Consider the following 21,331-nt stretch of genomic DNA (forward strand, 5'->3'; position numbering starts at 1 on the left):
ACTCCCTGCTCTCTCTGTCTAAAAGGAAGTCAATGAGTTTTATTTCTACATAGCTACGATTTGTCTTATTTTCTCCTAAAGTGAAAATGAGCGTAATGAGCTGCCGCTGGCGGCTGGAGATGAAGAAAAAATGTCAGAAAATGTCAGAAAACAGTAAAATAAACTCACACAAACGCCGGAGGGGATGTCGTCAAGTTAAATCTTTTTTCAGACGAACAGTCCAAAACCTAAAGGTATTCAGATAGCACAAAATGATACAAACCGAGTGATAAAAACGTGTTCCAGCAAGGATTCCCAGGTGTTATCCATAAATGTAGGATATGCACATCACAAGGAAGGCGAGCCTTTCAATTCAAATATGACCAGAAACATGAGGCAAATTAGCATTATACTGTCATACAAAAATGACATAAAGAAATGGAAATGTTAGCGCCTTTACAGGAGGTGGTGACCCTCCAAAAAGGTGACAAAACACATCCGAGGGGCTGCGAGATGATTAATAATATGGTAGAGAGGGGTGGAAAAACTATTTTTGCTGTGGAAAATTATGACTTTAATGACTGTTTGACAAGTTTTTGTCTTCACTGTAAAATACTGGATAGCTTAACCTCTTCAGAAAACCTTTCACATGAACATCAACATTACTCTTTTAGTTATTAAACTTAAATTGGTTGAACTGCTCACAACTCATTGACACACAGTCAAGCCACCTGTGTAAAGGCCTCACGAGGTGGCTCTGCTTAGCGTTAAAGCTACGCAATGTTGTGGAATTGATCTGACTGACTACACATATGACGCCAACCATCACAAGCAGTTATCTTCTATCCTAAAATAGTTCCCATGTAAGAAGCATTTTATTCACGCCATTTCATCACCTGCATCATGTTTCGTGTATGAGGGTTTCTCTTACTTAAGGGGTTTCGTTAAAACAGCTTTTCAATGTGAGATTCACATCTCCACTGCATGGAACAGGTCATTTCACATTCACATTCCTTTAGTCTGGTTTCGTTCAGGGATTCAATTTGTGACATCTTATCAAAGTAGCCGCAGGCCTCGGTGACCCAGTTCTGTTTATAGGCCATCAGTGTGAAACAGTTTTGAAGATCTGCATACGTGTAATTGGTCTACAAACGGCGATAGCAGTGTCAGTCAGTCTCCGTCCGCCCGACACTTGTGATGATTGCATTTAAATGTGGACTGGATGTTCATGGATCCCATGAGACTGACTTCTTGCCAACATATCTACTTGTACACAAGAAACATCAACATGTACCAGGCAGATTGCCAGGACATGTAATGAGCACAGCCATGCCCTCCCCAGAGGATGAACCCTTCCATTTTTGATACACTTCTACAAGCTTTCCTCTTTCAACACCCTCTGGCAAAATGTCAACTTTGCAAAAAAAAAAAAAAATATATATATATAACCCCATGAAAGTTTAAGCTTTACAAAGAAAACGTTTTTAGTCTGTTTGTTCAGGCTTCTAGAACGTTTTTATATTTTCATCATGTTACACGTTGCAGGGTTTAAAAGCTTCAGGCTAAATGCTAATGTCAGTGTGCTACCATGCTCAGAATGACAATGTAGACAGTCATATTTAGTAGGTGGAACTTTAGCTTAGCATGTTAGCAGGATAAGGTAAACACAAAGTACAACTGAGACTGCCGGAAAGTCATTTTCACAAATTTTGCCCTGTTGATGGTTCTGATAAAAATTAGTCACCAAAGTTGCAGCAGATCATCCTTCCGGGGACATAAATTTGTGTATCAAATTTCTTGGCAGTTGTTAGGATATTTCACTCAGAACCCCAAATGTCAGTCTAATGATGCCGCAGTCAGGCGACCACCAAAAGACACTTTGTCTGGGAAACACAAATGTCTGTTGAAAACTTTGGGCCAATCCATTGTGCAAATGTTGAGATGTTTCATAAGATAAGTGATAACTCTGACCTGCTGGTGGTGCTAAAGCCAGGGGACCACCAAAGTCAGTAGGGTTCATCCTCTGGGGATCCATCAGCTTCTATCTGATGAACTGTTAAGCAGCTCCATGTAAAAAGCTAAACGATGGGTGACCTAGAAAGAATATGAGCCAAGTAATTTGATCACTCATAAACAGAAAATAGTTCCAGTGTAAAATGCAAACATGTAACTTGTGACTACTAATGTAGGTTAGCTGGTATCTCGCAGACATCAAGAGCTTCATACAGTCTGTCTCTGCTTCATATCTCTTTGTCAATTTTGCCTTTGTTTTTCCATTGACGGTTCAGCCCATTGAAACTCTGTTTTCATTCCACTGAAGATCTGTGGGAGGGAATGACAGCGAGTGAAACTGAGTGTTTTCATTTTCATATTTTTTATATTTCTATCTTCATCTCAGTGCGGTTCTCATGCTGTGAGCGAGCTTCCCCCTTGCTGTGACCTGAACCTAAAAACGTTGAGCCTAACGACCTTCCATCGTTACCATGGTGATCTGTCATATTAATGAGTTCCATGTCACTAGGGGCAACCAGTACTACCAGCACAGAGCCACCTCAGCAAACCGGTCTCCGCTGCCCTACTTTTTACATCACTCAGTAGATGCTGATACGGGTGTGACCTTTGCATCTGGAGCCATGCTGCGCTGGTAGACTGCAACGCAATCTCACCTAGACCTTGAGGTAAACACACCAGTCTCTAAAGGAAATAAACTACCCATCCCAGAATCCCCTGCTCCATCCATCTTCCTGCTGTCACCTGAAACAGGAACCCATGGTAAGGTGACCCCGTCCACCATGAAGGAACAAGGAGAGCCATGTCACTTTGTGAAAACCTCTCTTCAACCATCTGGCACGGCGATAATAGAGCTGGAAGCAGGTGAGAGCGGAAAAAAAAAGAGGCTGTTTTGGACGGTTTGTCCTCGGGCATGCACACTCACTGTAACCTACCCATGACCCCATGTTGAAAATGGGCCATTCTTTACATCAAATTGCATCCATTATATTGTCCTTGAGAATGAGAGAATTTCAGGCATGAAAATCAATACAATAGAGACGAAAGGCATGAAATTCTCTTGGGAAGTGGGAGCGCCAGCGACACAGTGGGTGCCATTGTGCATAAACTTTTCCCCCCCGAAGTGGTTTCATGCCTCTGTTTCTGCTGCCTCTGCAGCTACGACCATAACAGGCAACAGTAAGAGATGAGGGACACATACAGTGCTAAAGTTAATTAATATTCTTTGATGCAGATATAAACAGCATGTGACAGTTGGGTTTTTAAGTTTTTTTTCTTTTGTGCTGTGTGTGCTGCAGCTGAAATGAGCCAAGGCAGCGCTGAGTCCAAAAAGAAAAAAACATCGATATATGCAGGGTCCTAAATAAGCACCTGCCACCCGCCCTATGCCAGTAAAATTGTATGTTGGCGAACAAAATTAATGAGGTCAGCCACCACTTGGGGGGTTGCTGAAATCGGCCCACTTCACTACAAAATCTCATCACTACATCACAGAGGATGATTGACTACATTTGGTGGTGGCATGCAACGTATGAGCGGCAGTAATTGGGTATCAGAGTAGATCGGCCTAAAAGGAAAAGGGACGAGCACGGTGGAAACAGGTTTTAGCAAGAAGTGGCCCTTCACAGATAAGGGTGTGTGACAGTAATGTTAAAAGTCATTTTTAATGACATTAACAGCTATTGGTTGAAAAACTCTAAATATATGTATGAACTCTGTCCTAATCAATATTGATGTCAATATAGGAAATATGTGTCTGTCCAGTAATGTCTCTTTTACTTTACAGGGTGGTGTCTATTGTCGAGGCTCGTATTACTGGGCTGCATGAGAGAGAGAGATGTGACAGGGACCAGAGGACACATAGTATTTAAAATACCCTGAGATGCTATACTGGAGACACCGGTTTATTTGATAAAATCATAAATGGCAGCTCAGCTTGCTATATAAGCACTGGACTCCCCCTTTATTCCCATGTTCCTCCCTGAACAGCACAGTGTTGCACTTAATAACCATGTGACACTTTGGTTGCTTGGATTTAATATTTTTATTTAAACTCCTATTTTCAAAGTAATATTCGTCACAAAATGACAGCTGTTGTCATATTATATGTAATAATATAAAGCCAGTTTCCCACCTGGGAAGAATCAAAGTAAAGTACCACCGTTTTTCTTTCATTAGTAGTAATGATTTCAGTACTACTACCATTTACATTTTGAGAGGCTACATATAAAAAAAAATATACATGAAAATAAATAATTTAATACAAAGTCTCTACTTAAACATGCAAATAAAGTGACAAATCAAAGACAACTGTAATTACACACAACAGGACAGGAGGTTTAATGACTTGTCCTAGTTTAAGTACTTGCCTTGGGTTACCATTAGGAATAAAATGGAAACGACAAAGACAGGGTAAAGTCAAATAAATGAGGCTGGAAGCAACAATGAAATCACATGAATCAGAGTGATGCTGAATGCTTATATTATCCAGGGACTGAAATTAAGCATTAATTAAACTATAATTCGATGTGGGTTATTGGAGGTGGCCACCAAGCAACACCGGTGGACTCAAGTGTGGAACCCCTGCATGTTACCATAAAACAGAGACTTTCTTTTGGTTCTCTTTGTCTGACCTTTTTTTATTTAACAAACACAAATGTTTCATACAAACCCACCATTGTCAGAAAAAATGTTCGTCAGAATAAAACACTAATTTATGAGATGATCACACGTAAAACTCAATACCACATACAGTAAGTTATTCATGAAATGTATGTTTTAGCTTCCTAGACGTGTGGCCTGTCTTGAATATTAAGTTGGTACTATTTCTAAGCATTCAGTGCAGCGCTAAATGAAGGTTGACCATGTGTAACTGACCCTTTCCTCAAAAGCAAGGACAAAAGAAGGATTATCCATCGCCTGTGTCCTGAGCTCCTCAGTATAACAAAACGCTTTACATAAGAGATGAAACTTGGCATGTGCTGTGGAACCAGGTAAGGCTGCTCACATGTCAAATACGGATTCCCTACAGGACTGTATGTACATGAGTGGGTGCTACTGTGAGAACTGTTACAGATGAAGCTTCACAGTGTAGAAGCAGAGGAGTTATTATGATATGAGGAAAAGAAATTGGTTGTGCTGCATAAAAAACAAACAAAAAAAACACCATTCTGTACAAGGTTGAGGCACTTTCAAAGCAGCGTGCACATACTATAAAGGGCAATGCACACACATGCACACACACAAGCGCACACGCACACGCACACACACACACACACACACACACACGAACACACACGAACACACACGAACACACACGAACACAGACACACACATGCCGTCAGTCTTTTTTGCCTAAACTGAACGGGGATGAAGACGCAGGAGGTGCAGCAGGTGCTTCAGCCAGAGTCCATGCTGAACAGCTCGATGCCATGAGGGCTCCAGTGGAGGCCGACTCCAGAGTTGAAGACCAGCGACCAGACGTAGGGGATGAAGAAATCTTCCGGCTGGTCTTCCTCCACATACTTAAACTTGAGCTCTGGGAACTTCTATTTGGACAAAAAGAGAAAGAGAGACGTTGAAATGGTGCTGAAATGCAGAGGCCTCCTTCACAGCAAACATTTTGACTCGTCATAGTGGGAAAAGCACAGGTGTTAGTAATAATATTAACGGTGCCATGACAGTGAGCCAGCATGAGCAATGCCAGGACCCTGAAACTGAGGCAGAAAAATTGAATTCAGCCATCACTTATTATATTAGCTCACCTGACCTGCTTCTGTGAAAAAGGTCTATTGTTGCCAACAAGTAATTTGCTCCCATTCAAAATAAGGAAAAAACAAAACAGCTTAGTGAGATGATTTGCCTTGCAAAGCTCTGTCATTTGCATTGTTGCTTGCACCAATAACATGGAACCAGGTTCAATTTTGCGTTTCAGCAATGCAGATAGCTTATCATAGGCCACCCTGAAATAAAGAGGGGTGCTGTTTTTAAAATTCAAGTTGAAAGTTGACAGTTTAATATTTTTATGCGCAGCCCATTTTAGCCATAAATGAGCACATGAAGGGTAAATGGGTAGAAAATGGCACCGTGTTGCTTCAGGTACTGTTAAGACAATAAAATATGATCCAGGAAGGCCAGACTGAAAAATTATATTACATCCATGAGTTTGAGGGCTTGTCAGATGGCCAAACACATATTATAAATGCAAGGATTTATAATACAATAGAGGAGCCATTTCCGCTGCCCCATTAATTATTCCTGTAGACAATGTCACATGACTCCAGTGCCTACTCCATATGTACAGTGGGACTTTTTAAAATGTAGATTTTCCTATTCGTTTCAGCCTTTTGTCCACACACAAACTGTGTTTTAGGTCACTAAAAACATTTGGAAACCTCCTCCCTTTGTTTACATGAAGTGATATTCTGTGCAATGGCCAATATAGTGCTGGTTCTAACCTTACTAGCAGGACTTTTTATAAGTTTACACATAAATGTACAGTTACTCTTCCACTCTTATTACAGGAGTCAAAATATGCTACGGAGGTCACCGCTACGTAATCCAGCACTCCCATGACACAGACCCCACCAACAAGATCGCCGTTTTTTCCCACCACAGAGTGCTGCAGGGTGACGTTGCCTTGTGTTGGGGGCAAAAGTTGAACAGGGTTCAGCTTTTTTGTGGCAAACTCCCCTGCTTTTTGCTTTTTTTGTTTGTAAATTTGACATCTGCAGAATCTCATTGAAATGAATGAGAGCCGTTTTCACACGGTGCTATTGCTGGTCTGAACATGGCAACAACAAGACATCAGCACCACCATGACACTGCCTCCATGCGCATTGGATATTTATAAAGTGCTGCGTGACATCAGATGGACGAAGGTGCTGTTGTGCCTCTCAGTAATCACTCTTCATCATGTACAGTAGCTCGCTGGCAGATGTAATTCCACCTGTCTGTGAGGTAAAATTGCTTACAGCTGCCTGCAGGACAGGTATCACTCTGTGGTCAGACCACTGACCTCTTAAAGGGCTGGCTAATGTGCTAATGCCACTTCCTGACCCCAGCAAGCTACAGGATATTGACAGCTGCCGTCTGGGAATAAAACAGCCTGTCTACCCAGAGATGAATGAGAAATGGCTCCAGTGCAGAAGGGAGCTGATTTGCCTAACCTCAAAACACATATAAAGAACAAAAGCTAAGCTAATAAACACAAACCACACATAGGATGTAATTTTATAGAGCAGTCTGTCGGCCATACTGACCTTACTGTTTAGACCTGTGGTGAAGTGCTGAGTAACCTGATTACTTGGTAACAGCCACTAGATGCTCAAGCTTCAGCTCGTCTTGTCATGACTTGTTAATGGACAAAACACTCACTGAGCAGCACCGGGAGAGGTTATCAAGTTTATACTGTAGGTGTTGATTGTGACATATCGTTCTGTAACTATGCGTACTAGAGCTGAAACGGTTGGTCAATGAAGCAGTTAGTTAAATGACATGATATTAAATGGCAACTATTTTGACAGATGGATCATTTTAATTTTTTAAGCAAAAATGTGAAAAATTCACAAGTTCCAGCTTCTCAGCTTGGAAGACTTGAGTGTTTTTGACATCTTCTAAGATATTCGAAATATTGTTTGGTTTGGCCTGCAAGTGCTTCACACTAGGGCTGCAACTAATAATTATGTGAATCATGAATTCATATTATCATGATTTTCTCAAACTGAGTAATCGTTTTTTTCTATAAAATGTCGAGAATGTAGCAGAAAAAATGCACATTACAATTTCTGTCAGCCAAAAGTCTCTTCTTAAAATGTCTTAACCGTCCAAAACCCAAAGATTCTCAGTTTACAGTGATATGAAACAGAGAATTAAGTTGATTAATTGGACACAGTCTCCTTTTATATAAGATATCGAACTCCTCTCTGGAGTGTCAGCCTGCTAGAAGCAAACACAAGCCCACCTAACAGCAGGTAGGTAGCAAGAGAAGAGCATCAATAATACAGGGGTACCTCATTATATCCTCCTGTCTACACATGCAAGTATATGCACACACGCAGCCAGTAATCAGTCTGCGGTGAAAGACAGACGCTGAGGGCCTTTATGCAATGGTCCCAGTCCGGTCTATTGAGTCCCGGCTGGCTCTATTCACAGCCACACTATCGGTATCATAATGACACAGACAGAGGGGCTACGGGGTCACAGGCCATATGCCAGGCTACCGAGGCTAGACCACACACACCACCGCCATTGTGATGGCTAGACACAATGCAGGAGCTGTATTATCTGGCTGGTATTTGTGTGTAGGTGACTGTCTCGTAGGCAAGCTGACCAACTCATCGAATGTTCATATGACACTGATAGCCACAGTTACTCAACCCAGGCTCACTTTTACTTGCTAGCATAGATAATGTAGTTAATTTTTTATTCCTAGATGGAAATTATTTTTGTTTTGACTTTGCAGCTTTGTTGACTCATAAGCACAAACAGACCAAAACAGGAGGCGGTTGAGCCAATTAATGTCCTGCCATAATCGTTATAAACGATCGCGATAACCAGTTATGCTAATTATTCCATTATGATAATTAAAGCACTAATCAGTAATCAAACACTGCTTTGTCAACATACTTTCATACACATGTGTGGTGTTATGATTAAGGAATCAACAGTTTCCCCTTATTAATTTGAAAACATACAGAACAGTTGTCCAAAAACTAATCAGATCATCCATATGAGGAACGTGTGGCGTAAGCAGTAACTGTCATATAATGTCTTTAAGTTACTGTTTTCATAAGAACACGTCTATAGACAGACATAAGCCGCAGAGTAATGTTGCACACTGCAGATTTCCATAGTAGCAGGAGACTAAAAGAACAATATTTCAGTTTATGTGCTCCTTCAAACCACGATTGGATTGAGACTGAATATGAGGAGCACTTCATCGTGACCCCTGAATGCAGCATTCACAGTTTATAGAAACAAGTGAAACAAATCAGAGCTCCAATATAAGAACACAAACAGTCTTTTCTCAGCCACTACTGCATATATTTGAATGCTTTGTGCCTTTGTAAATAAAGGTAGTGTATGTGTGAGTCACATCAACAATAAAGGCAGCGCATTCCTTTCAACTCCTGCATTATCCAACATTTTCTCTTAAAATCAAGTATTCTTCTTCCTCTTCTCTCAGGCCTCTCTGGTATATTGTGTCATGGAGAGGTTGTTGTTGGGAGGAAAAGAAACAGCTAGAGTGAAATTATCTCCAACTCCAGCAGCTAAAAACAACCAAACTGATACACATATGGACTCCATGAAAAAACAATGTTAGACACAACTGTTTTCTGAAAATATGGGCACTTCTCAATATTATTTTTCTAAAGCTTAGTAAAACTGCCAATGAAAGAAGAAAATTTTTCTAAAACTGGACTGTGGACACAAAGAAAAGCCAAAAACAATTAAAGGAAAACTTCTGCATTTTGGAAAATGTGCTAATTTGCTTTCTTGCCAGGAGTCAGATGAGAAGAATGATACCACTCTCATGTCTGTCAATTAAATACAAAGAAATAGACAGCAGCCAGTTAGCTTAGCTTAGCATAAAGACTGGAGACAGGGGGAAATAGCTGTCCAAAGGTGACAAAATCTGCCTACCAGCACCTCTAAAGCTCACCAGGCCAGCTGTTTCCCTTTGCTTCCAGGCTTTATGCTAAGCTAAGATAACCTTCTCCAGCTTCATATTTAGCATGTAGATATGACAGCGGTTTTCATTTCATGTAACTCTAAGCAAGACGGTGAATAAGTGCATTTCCCAAAATGTTAAGCTATTCCTTTAATGAAGAATGAGATGTTTGTGAGGTGTCACATCAGTAAAGCAGACAGTAAACAATCTCACAAACTGTCGAGAGACTGACTCCCCCGTGCACATCCGACCATTTTCACTAGATGCTGAGCACAAAATGAGAAAAAGAAAAATGATCCTAGAATCAACCAACATTTTTCCTTCTACTTCTATATTAGACAGAACCGCAGAGGGATTTGGTGCATCAGGAAGTCTTGGATATCACTACATGCCTCGCGGCAAAGGTGTCCCTTCCTCGCTCCAGTGCTTTCTGGGAAAAATGTGAGCATCTCAGGACAGCCACATCCCATCTCGAACATTATCTCGTCCCTTTCTCTGTCTATACCGTGGCTTCCTCTCTGTACATATCTCCTCTGGATTTCTGTTGCCTTCTCTACCTCCTCCCCGCCTCTGTTTTGTTCTCAGTCTGGCAGCTGTCTGGGCCCACTTGGCCCAGGCTCATATCAGTTAGTTATGGGTCCTGGCGGGTCAGGCCCTCGCCCCTGAACACAGACTGACTGGCTGGCTGGCCTCATATCTTCACTCAGGACTCTGTGTTCCCTTCCCTCCTCTGCATGCTGCTGTGCTGTCAGAGCTCGGCCAGACACAGAAGAATGCGGCTAGGGAGCAAACACTAACTAAATACACAAACACACACTAAGATGCAGGTACATACACAAGCATTCAGAGGTTATATTTGATTAAATCCATGATCATTAAGTACAAATTCTGTCATTTAAAACGTTGTATCATTGTAAACAAAATGCTTGCCACAGTCATTCACTTGTAATAACAACCAGTCGTGATTTCGGGCCATGTTTCACACAGTGGTGATACAGAAAATCCACGCTAATATTTTTGGAGGGTTTTGTTAAGTCCACTGCCTTCCTTTCCTGTCCAAACTTGCAGTTATATTGAAGTGGTCACTGCAATATTTACACTGCCAATTCAACATGATGGTGTGGACAAATATCAAGAAAAAATAGCTACCGTCAGCAGGTTCCAGCTTCTCAAATGTGAGGATATGATGCTTTTCTCCGTTTTCTATCAGGGATATTTCAGTATCTATGGGTCCACCACTTGGGTCCAGGCTGAATTACCTCGACAACTATAGGATGGATTGGCATCAAAATTTGTACAGGCATTCATGGTCCAAAAAGGTTCAATCCTAATCACTTTGGTGACCCCCTGACCTTTCTTCTAGCAGTACCAGCAAGTCAAAATTTTCACATATCTTGTGAAATATCTCTCATCTTATTAGTGGTTTGGCACAAAATTTAGAACAGACATTTATGGTTCCCAGGCGACAAATCCTACTGATCCTCTGACCTTCCCTCTAGCGCAGGCATGTCTAAACTATTCCATAAAGGGCAGTGTGGCTGCAGGTTTTCTTTCCAACCAATCAAGAGAAGAATCAAGAATATCAGCTGGAGACTGAGATCAGCTGATTAAATGAGTCCAGCCTGGTGTTGGAATAAAAAACCTGCAACCAAATGGCCCTTTATGGAATAGTTTGGACATGCCTGCTCTAGCGCCACCATGAGCTTGAGATTTGTGGTTTAGAGTAAAATGTCTCAACAAATATTGGAAGAATCCCTCAGGATGAGTTGTAATGATTTTGGCGATCTGCTGACGAAGAGCTGTTGCCCATCATCAGATTAAAATTTGAGTTTTTCCAGTATTTTGGTTTATGACCAAGCACCTGCAACACTAACTCACCAAGAACCATTTTAAACAGGAGCCACTTAAGAGCTTTACTGTTATCCTTTTTGCTATTTTTGGCATTGTGTATATCTTAGATTTTGGATATCTGTTTATTGATATTTTACACTTGCATCTTTATCAGTATTCTATGTTTGCACCCTCTCCTACACTTTCCCTCTGGATGAATACAATTCTCTTTTATCTTATTCACATCAGCCACAAGTGTACTTTGTGCTCAGTGCAAATTAGCAAATGCTAGTCTGCTTACATTAGCTCAAATCAATACAGATTCACAGAGCTGTTAGCATTGCTGAAGATTCTTTGTTTGTGTGTAACGCTTTATAGATAAAATGATGAAGCAGCCTTAGGGTTAATAGATAAATTCTCTTCATTTGGTTAGACTGAAGGGAGCAAAGTTTCTGGTGAATTAAGGGAGCTACAAGGTTCCAGTCATTTCAGTTCAATGGTGGCACCATTAAAAATATTCTACAATAACTTCGCTTTCAGATGTTTGTCAAACCCTGGTCTCTACTGGTCTGAAATAGGCTTTAGAGCGAGAAAAAGCATACACCCTGTCTTGTGAATGTGTGGGAAAGTTGTGGTGACCAGCCATCAGACCTATGCAGGCCCAGGTACTGAGCAACAGCTGGTACGCCCCCCCCTCGAGTCCTGAGGAGCCACAGAGTCTGTATGCTATCACTGCTCAATAAGGCAGATTTCAGCTGGTCGAGCTAAACAACACATTCCACAGGCACTGCCCATGAGAGTCACTCAGCCTCACACACCCTGAAACAACACACACACAAAGAATGAAAGCGAGACGGTTGAGTGACGAGGCACTGACCGTCGCCCCTGGGGTATTTACCACCTTCTTTTAACCCCTTCTTTCAGTTGGTGCCTAATTTGCATGTCCATGTCTTTGTGTCAATGCTTTTAAGCCCTTTAAGTAAACTGCCGTTTTGTAATCTTGTGTCTACAATGTTCCCCTGACCTGCATGCTTCGGTTTTGTCAGTAAAATATACACAAAATTGTTTACTTTACAACTGTCAGCTCCTTCCAACAAGCAGATTTCAAGCCAGCAAATTTAAGCAGTGCCCACATTATGGTGGATAAATAAAACTGACTTGCGTCCACATTTGGCAAGCTTCTCTGTCCACACCGAAATGCAAATATAAAAGGAAAATCACTGAATGTCTTTCTTGCTTATTTTCATATTGGCACATTACAAAACTGACCATTACAGCCACTATCTGGTGATCAGACAAATAATACAAGGACCCCCATACTAAGCCGGTTACATTTCTCTCCATTTCAGCCCTGTGCCCGGACTAAAATGTTGTTTTTCTCACCCAAAAACTGAGCATTGCCAAAACTGTCCCCAGAGTGTATAAATCTTAAATGCTGACTCGGTGATTCACTGTGTACAGGAGACACAGAGCTTTTGCAAAACGATGATGTAAGCTGCCTGGTGAGGACCAGGGACTGTGTGGCAGTAAAGTTTAGAGGGACTTTCTGTCACCTCTAGCTTCCTTTGTGATTGATCATTTCAATTGTCAATATAGCCGAACACAGAGCGCAGCTGTCATCATTAACCTGCGTGACTTATCACGGCAGGGCAGCAGCTTGGGTTTGATTGCTGGTTAACAGGTAGTATTTATGAGCAGCGGTTATGTCACTATTTCATATTCGTTCCATTGTCTGACAACAGAAACAGGAAAATATGTGGAGAGCCACTATATTGTGCATTTGGCAGTATTAAAGCACAGTAAATGTGACCACAGAGAGCAGGAGGAGGCTGAATGGAGGCGGAACAGGCTGTTTGTAGCTGTCCAGTCACGGTCGGCTGCGAGGCAGCAAAGTTCACTTTCTGTCGTCTCCGACTTTCTCTGCGATCACTCATTTTTAATGTCGACATACAGCATAGCTGCTGTCATTAACCTGTATTTATGTGATTTTATCAGACAGCATCAGGACCATACAATAATGACTTGGTCAGCCGAGCTGTCTGCGCCACTCAGATGTTGGCTGTGATGCAGATTTTTGTTTCTCAACTGAAAAGAGGACAAATAAGATGAGATTCAGCTGTTTTATGTTTCACTATGAACAAAAACAACCTGGAAAAACTAATGTGGACACAGATAAAAAAAAAAAAGCCTTAATTTACAACATTTACAATTACCATTTTTATAATTATCATTATTATTTAACATCTTGAAAGGTGATGTTGCTGGCTAACTTTAATTGACAGAATTTTATTGCGTACTTACTGTTGTTTGAATGTTTTTATTCAATTACATTAAAGGCAGAATAAGTGGGATCTTCCTAAAAAACAATGTATAGACTCTTACGAACCACAACTGTCAAATACTATTCAACTTATTTTATATATTTGTATTCAATTATATTTATGTTATGTCTGTGCCACAACACAACACTGGCGTTTTCTGACTTCTGGAGAGTGTCCTCAAAAAGCTCTGGTTTCGGCTGTAAAGGCCAGAATCCAAAACAGAGAGACGTTTATTTCAAATTTAGCCCACTTAATGTCGACATGGCTACAACTTCAGGAATTCAAATTTCAACACAGCTCTGGTAGGATTAACCATTTGTTATCTTATATAGCATTCACTGACATGCACGTTACTGCTATTGACAGCAAAAATTACCACAGGATAGCATAACTAAAAACCAAACCGAATAACATGCTCAGACTCTTGTGTTTGCTTCTTCTTTTTTTTTTTTTTAAAGAGGAACAAAAATCCTTCCAGCTCTTTCTTGTCTGCCTTTTCCATTCGCACACAACTGATTGAGATACCAGTACTCCTACTAAGGGCTTTTACTGAGTAATTACCAGCCTATCGATGATTCTACACAACATTAATCCAAGCTATGGATTTTTCGCGTCAGGAGCTGAAGAACAGAATGAGCTCATAAGATGAAGGGAAGCAAGAAGCAGAGAGACAGCTGTTTGTTTGACTGATGGTACCATGAGGCGGCGGGGACTTCTCCCCGAGGAGACATTGCCCAGATATTCTCTTTGCTTCATGTCACCCTGTAGAGCTGGAGAGCACTCAGATGGTGGAGAGTCAATGTGGAGATCAACAACACTTTTGCACAAAAACAAAGACTGCAACACACATGCAATGACACGCCAACACAGCATCTTCCTCAAATTTAATCTGCTGGATTTGTGTACATGGACACAAATATTCCAGTTTTCAATTAGATTTATCTTTCGTGCCTGCAACATGTCCAATGTTGTTGTCATTCTGTGGTCAACAAATATGCAACTCTGGTTAGACTTTCAAAATAAAGCTTGCTGAAAAATACTTCAGGTGACCGTCGCTGTTTGGATAAATCGAGGCACCACAACTACTTGGTTAGGCTGAGGAAATTTATGGTTTGGGTTAAAATAACTACTCCCTTATGACAATCAACCTTGACAAATGCTTTCACATGCGAAGCAAACACAAGTCTGATGTGTGAGACCCATCCCCTTCACCCAGGCTAAATCCATATGTGGACTTTGTTGCTCTTTATACTATGTTCTTCCTTATTAGTTTTGAAATTGTGCTGAGTGTAAAAAAAGGAAGGAAAATCCCTGTGCATGTACATGAATTTATAGATCAATTATTTAATGACCTTCCCTGATTCTGCAGACACACACAAACATACACACATATTCCAGCTACTGCATGAATGCGTGCTACAGGTGCAGCAGCCTCGCTGAAGGACACGGCAGGGTTATGCACATGTCTCCGTGTGTAATTCCGCGGCTCTATGGTCGATGGCTACATTAACGCTCCAAGGTGCCGAGACAGAGAGAGCACATGGACCTGTGAGCCACACACCATCCCTCTTCCACATCGGGTAGTGAGACAAATGCCTTGCAGCCAGCCGCCAAGTATAGAACATGAAACACATGATGAAACATGCAATTAAGAGCTTCGGCGCTGGTGAGGAGCGGAGAGGGGAGACCGCTGGTTACATATTTCCTCACTGATTAATGGAGGAGCACTGGGAAGGGCGGGGGTTAGCGAACCCACCAGGAGTGTTGGGAGTGTTGGGTAACGAGGCGTGGTGGCAGATTTATGCCCCCCCACCCCCCACAACCCCCTCCCTCAATCTTATGTGCCCATGACAAAGTGCCCCCTAGTCCCCCATCCCATCTCCTTGAAATGTCATTACATGTTCGCATGTAGCAGGCCAGCAGAGATGGAATGAAGATGGGCATTAATGCTAATGAGAACTGGGCTTTAGCCTTTTGTCTCATGTCCCAATGGCTCTTTCCATCTTTCCCTTGCCCCAGTCCACATCCATACCCATACCTCTCTCACCTGTCCAGACAAACTAATTCTCTTTTCTTCACCTCCACAGCACCAATTCACCATTCCAGAAAGCCTTTGAAAATACACTGTACCCTCTGCACGAGCACAGTTAAGGCCAACATGAAGCACTTCTTTTTTCTTCAGCCAGTCTCATATTTCATTATCCCTCGTCTCCGTCTCCGTGCTCTCCATCTGTCCCCCTAGCGCGCGTGCGTGTGTGTGTGTGTGACGGAGAGAGAGATTTACCTTCAGTCTGTCTGTGGGCAGGGCCTGGGCTCCTTTCATGATGACCTCCTGAACCCTCTCAACTGACAGGTCACTTCCAGCCTGTTCCAGACGCTGACTGAAGAAGCCAATCACCTACAGGTCACACAAGAGGAAGCAGCCAATCACGATACAGAACCCGAATTTGCCAGGAATACATTTGGCCTAATAGAGAGGATCCGCAACGCAAACATAAAGAATGTGTAATTAAAGAACAGTTCAGCCGGTTAGCTTAGTTTAGCATAGCATTAAGACTGGGCTATGTCCAAAAGCAACAAAATCATCTTAACACTTTGTGTCCTGGTCGTATCCTTAATCTAAAGCTAAACGTGTAAACAACAGTACAGTGTACACTTCAGTTCGTGTACACTCGATACAAATGTTGGGTTATCGTGAATGACATGGCAGCGTGTATGTTGGCACATGCGATATGTAAAAAAGAAAATGCAGAGCAGTAAAGTAATAATAAATGTGAAAGAATAGTTGACATAAGTATAATTTTGTTTTGCTTTGTATGTTTTTATTTATAGCTATTTAAAATAATTGCATTTCCATAATATTTTCTGTTAAATATCTTTATGCAAACATGTCACAAAATGTTTGGTCATGTTCTGCATTTCTGTAAGAAAAAAAAATATCGGCTGATACATATGGAGTGATATACTGTTATGAAATTGCTATTATTCTAGTATCAGTTTCAGTATTGGCTTCAAAAATCCTGTACCGGTCGGGCTCTCGTCTAAATCTTCCACCATTAAATCCTGTTTCTGTTTCTAGATACATAGATCTAATGTTGTCTTGATCTCACTGAGGTTTGATACCAACTCCCAGTTCTGTCATGAAGCTCTTTGACTCTTCTAATCCCGCTGTTTGGAGCTGTCACATTGATATTGCAGCAGCCCCACCCTATATGATGACACTGGGTGCAATGTTGAGATCAAAGTTAGAGCAAAGTGGCATCATGTTCCATACAGAAGGCTTCATTCTGTAAACAATAACACTGGTGAATGCTACAACCTGTTAACAACAGAAAACAAGCTGGTTTGTTTTGATCTGTCTAATCTGAGACTACATTTTGCTATTTTTGCATCAACAGCCAACAAGACGTATCCATGGGTTGTCATGTCTCCTAGCAACAGTAAGTTGCTCCAAAAATGCGTCTATACTACACATGGATACAGAGATTCATATAGTATAATTTAAATTCCAATTATATAACAATACTGATTGACAATCTTTGCAAATAAGTGGTTAAAAGTACAACAAATGGCTATAAAACGGCATGAATTCTGCTTTTGGAGAGTGCACAAATTCAAAATGCAGCAAACATCGGCTCGGATCATATGCCTGTAGGCTATGAGCTACAAATACATACATACAGTATTGCAGATTACAAATTCACCACAGGGTTTGAGCATGTTTCGTCCCACTTAAAATAAGCACTTCACTGGAGCTCAAATTATCTGATGCCTTCTGGGTTTAAGCCCAAACAAGAGATCAAGGAAACTGTGTTTCCACTGCTGTGCTAGGTTCTTCCCCGGAGAAATGTTTGATATTTGATAATTAAAAAATGTAGGTATTACTGATTCTTTTTAATGCTCTCTTTTTTGTCAAACCAACAGTGAAAAATGCATCTACAGGCAATGTTGTCTCTGCTTACGTTATGTGGTTGCTTTAGAGAATTCAAACACGCCACAGCCTACATGAGCACTGTGTGTGTGTGTGTCTGTGTCTGTGTCTACATCTATCTAATACTAATCTCTTCATTAACTCTGAAGGCCTCCCATATGGGGTTAATTTAGAGGAGCAAAGCAGCCCCTCGTCCTGAATCTCATGCTCATACACATGGATTTGCAAGCACAGGGAAGGCTTCGGAGAATAGCCTTAGGGAGACTGACTTAACTGAGGGATTCTAGATAGCATGCTTCCCTCATACTTATGGATAACAGCAAAGCCCATGGCAATGTATGCAGCAACCCCCATCCCTCACACATATACAGTCATACACACCAAAGCTTCCTTTCCTTTTTCTATTGGACTAAAAGAGCAGTGAATGACAGCTTTCGCTCGCTCTGTGTCTTCCTCACCCATACACCAAACACGCTCAATGAATATTTGACACAGAGCGTCTTGACACAAGGGGACTGATTAATTCATCAATACTACTTAAGCTCACAGAGCTCTCAGCGTGCCGAACAGTCCAACTGCATACTCTGTTAACCATGCAGTCCGTTTATTTTCCTGGCTTTTTGAAAGTTTCCCTGCAGCTGGGGAGGACATTCAGGGAAAAATCTTCATAACCTTGATCTATGGAATAATTACCACAAATGAGCCAACAGCATGAGGGAAAGTGCTCCGAGCGTCAAGCTTCTCTCAGTTCACTTCTGATATTTGGGTGACTATGAGGAAAAAAGGTGACTGACCGTGTCCAGGTTCTGCATGATGTCCTGGAAGGATGGGTGCATCCTGAACTGCTCAAAGAGCTCTCTCTTGTAGAGCAGCGCATACACCAGGTTGGGGTTGTGGTGTAGAGAGTTGCACAAGCAAGAGTTGATGATTTCAAGCATCATGCGGATCACCTCCTCAATCACATTCAGGTCCTGGGCCTGGGGGAGAGGGAGGATGTAAAGGTTAATTGGTTTCCCACTACACTGGTTTCACTCATAATGGTGTTTCAAAATGATTGCTTCCTGATAGACTGATCAGCAGGGGGGAACAGGGAGGTGGGAGAAATGGCAGGAGGGAGGATGGATGAAAGGAAGAATGCAAGATGTTACTAAGTTGCCAGCCAACGTCTTCGTGAGGGACAGATAGGTGACCTTGTAAGCCACAGATCAGGTCATGTCACACTATGTTTCCTCCTGGGGCAAAGACAACTGTCGCTAGTGACAGGTGACAGTACGGGAAGAGAGGGGTGTGGGAACGACGGATGGAAAGACAAGAGGGGGTTGAGTTGTTTCCAAAGTCCTTCACACAAAGTAGGCTTGTCACAAAGGAAAACACACAGTAAGTAAGTTCATGAGATATCAGGCAGAGAAAACAATACATCACAAAGCGGTAAAATGCAGAAACTGAGTGTTTTGTAGTTCCGAGAGCACAAGCTCAAATCTCAAAGATGCTTTAAAGGAACAGTTAGACGTTTTAGGAAATACACTTATGTGCTTTCTGGCTGAGAGTTAAATGACAATATTGCTACCATGCTCACATCCATACAGTAACTATAAAGCTTCCACGACCAGCTGTTAGTTTAGCTTAGCACAAAGACTGGAAACAGGAGGAAAAAGCTAGCTTGGTTCTGTCCAAAGGTAACAAACCCCCCCTGCTATCACATCCAGCTACTGAGTCACAGAGGAACTAAAAATAAAAGAAATACTGAAATGCTTGTGTGTGTGTTCAAATATGTTGATGATAGTTGTAGTTTCAGTTAATCTCTCCATTCAACAGCACTTCCTGTCCTTCACCTGTTTAGAAATTTTAAACACTGAGAGAGAGAGCCACGGCCATACATTACAACGAAAAGAAAAGTGTCCTGTGCAGTATTGTGGTCAGGTGTAGAGGTCTTTACAGACCTTTGGAAAGCCAAACCCTGAAGGGAAAAGATAAGAAAGAACTGATCCTAAAGGGACAGACAACAGTCAAACCTGATCCAAATGGACTCAACCCAAAACATCAAAGCAAGCAGACCCATACAGAGGAAGAATATCAAGACTGACCAACCTTACTAATAACAAGAACCTGGTCTGACTGGGTCCCTGGCTGGGCCTCAGCCATTGGCAACTGAGTGGACCTATAAACAGTTGGACATCCTCTTCTATGAAATCTATGAAGCCAAACTGAATGGAGTCGTCAATATATTGAGTTACCAGTTTATTAGGTACACTTGTTGGTGCAGGAAACCTTTAACCTTTGTACCATCAATTGTACCTCTTAAAATATTTAACCTACAGCCCTATATTACTACTTTAAGAAGCTTTGGTGGATCACTCTTATCATTAATATGGAAATCTACGCAGCAAGGTATTCTAAAATCTAATCAGACCATCTACTCTCTTTGGGGAACTTGCGGTTTAAGAACAGAGATTCTATCATACATTGTTCTTTATTTACTGCTCTCACAACAATGTGTCTACAAAGACAGACAGACAGATAGACAGACAGACGCCACTGTGACGAGATAATGTCCCACATGGCATGTTCCATGGTGGCACAGAAAGGAAATGGCAGAGAGACTGTGGGAAAATGAATAATCTTTAAAGAGATAAAAACCAGGCAGCAATGAATTGGCGAATGCAGTTCAGGAGATGATTTATGATTTCCCGTGGTGTGACAACTGTGGGCAAAGCTCTGCAAAATCTATCATGCACTGATGTATTATAGATAAGATCCCTAGATGATGAAGTCAATTTCCAAAACAATCTAAAAATACAAAACAAAGAATGGCACCATGCTTCATCTCAATGAACACATACACTTCTAGCAAAATGGGTTCGAGGCACCATGTCCTGTTTTTCCGTTGCCAAACAGCAAAACAAACATTATGACTGACTTACACTTTTGTTCAATTTATTGCAAGGGAGTCTTAAAAGCGTACTATTAGCTGCTTAGAAGCTCATTTGCCCTACTCCATAAACAGTATATCTATATTGGACAGAACAGAGTGAACAGACTGACAACAGCTATGGAGACGCTGAGACAAAAATGCAGACTAAGAGAAGGCAGGAGTCAAGAACACTGAAAGCAGCTTAGCTTAATGCGACGGGGTACTAATGAAATAAGTCCAACAGTGGAATGACCACCACTGTAGCACACAAAGATTCTCTCACCCATTTCAGCGCTGATCCTGGGTCTGTATGATTAACAGGAATAGCATGGCCAAGTCACACTGAACAGCTGACCCCAAAAATATTTTTTGTCATTCCTTTACACATACCTCAATATCAGTATAACACTGTAGTAGCATATTGGCTGATATATGTAATCCATACTGGAAAAATAAATCCCATACAGGTAGTTAAAATATGAGTCACTTAACAAATTGAGAACATCACAAATGTCATTAGGATGAATGTACCGACATGCTGGTATTGATCATCAACAGGCTTTTTTTCACCGCAGACACTTTGACTTGTCATTGTAGGGAAAGCACAGGTGTTCCTAATAACATTAACGATGGCTCTGTTCTATTCAAATGTCCCAGCATGCCTTGACAGTGTGACA

General features: G+C 41.5%; 1 protein-coding gene across 3 annotated transcripts in view; it reads right to left on the reverse strand.

The window, feature by feature from the left end:
* Positions 1-4,028: 4,028 nt before the first annotated feature.
* dym (dymeclin) overlaps positions 4,029-21,331 on the reverse strand; it is a 54,909-nt gene continuing 37,606 nt past the window's right edge. For all 3 annotated transcript variants that reach the window (XM_041960917.1, XM_041960915.1, XM_041960916.1), the window contains exons 15-17: positions 18,538-18,720; positions 16,097-16,210; positions 4,029-5,537 (exon numbers count right to left, since the gene is read on the reverse strand). In XM_041960917.1, coding sequence (XP_041816851.1) covers positions 5,388-5,537; positions 16,097-16,210; positions 18,538-18,720 — 447 coding nt within the window. In that variant the 3' untranslated portion in view covers positions 4,029-5,387. The remainder of the gene's footprint in view (positions 5,538-16,096; positions 16,211-18,537; positions 18,721-21,331) is intronic.

Source organism: Chelmon rostratus, chromosome 19, assembly GCF_017976325.1.
Source record: "Chelmon rostratus isolate fCheRos1 chromosome 19, fCheRos1.pri, whole genome shotgun sequence".
NCBI lineage: Eukaryota > Metazoa > Chordata > Actinopteri > Chaetodontiformes > Chaetodontidae > Chelmon > Chelmon rostratus.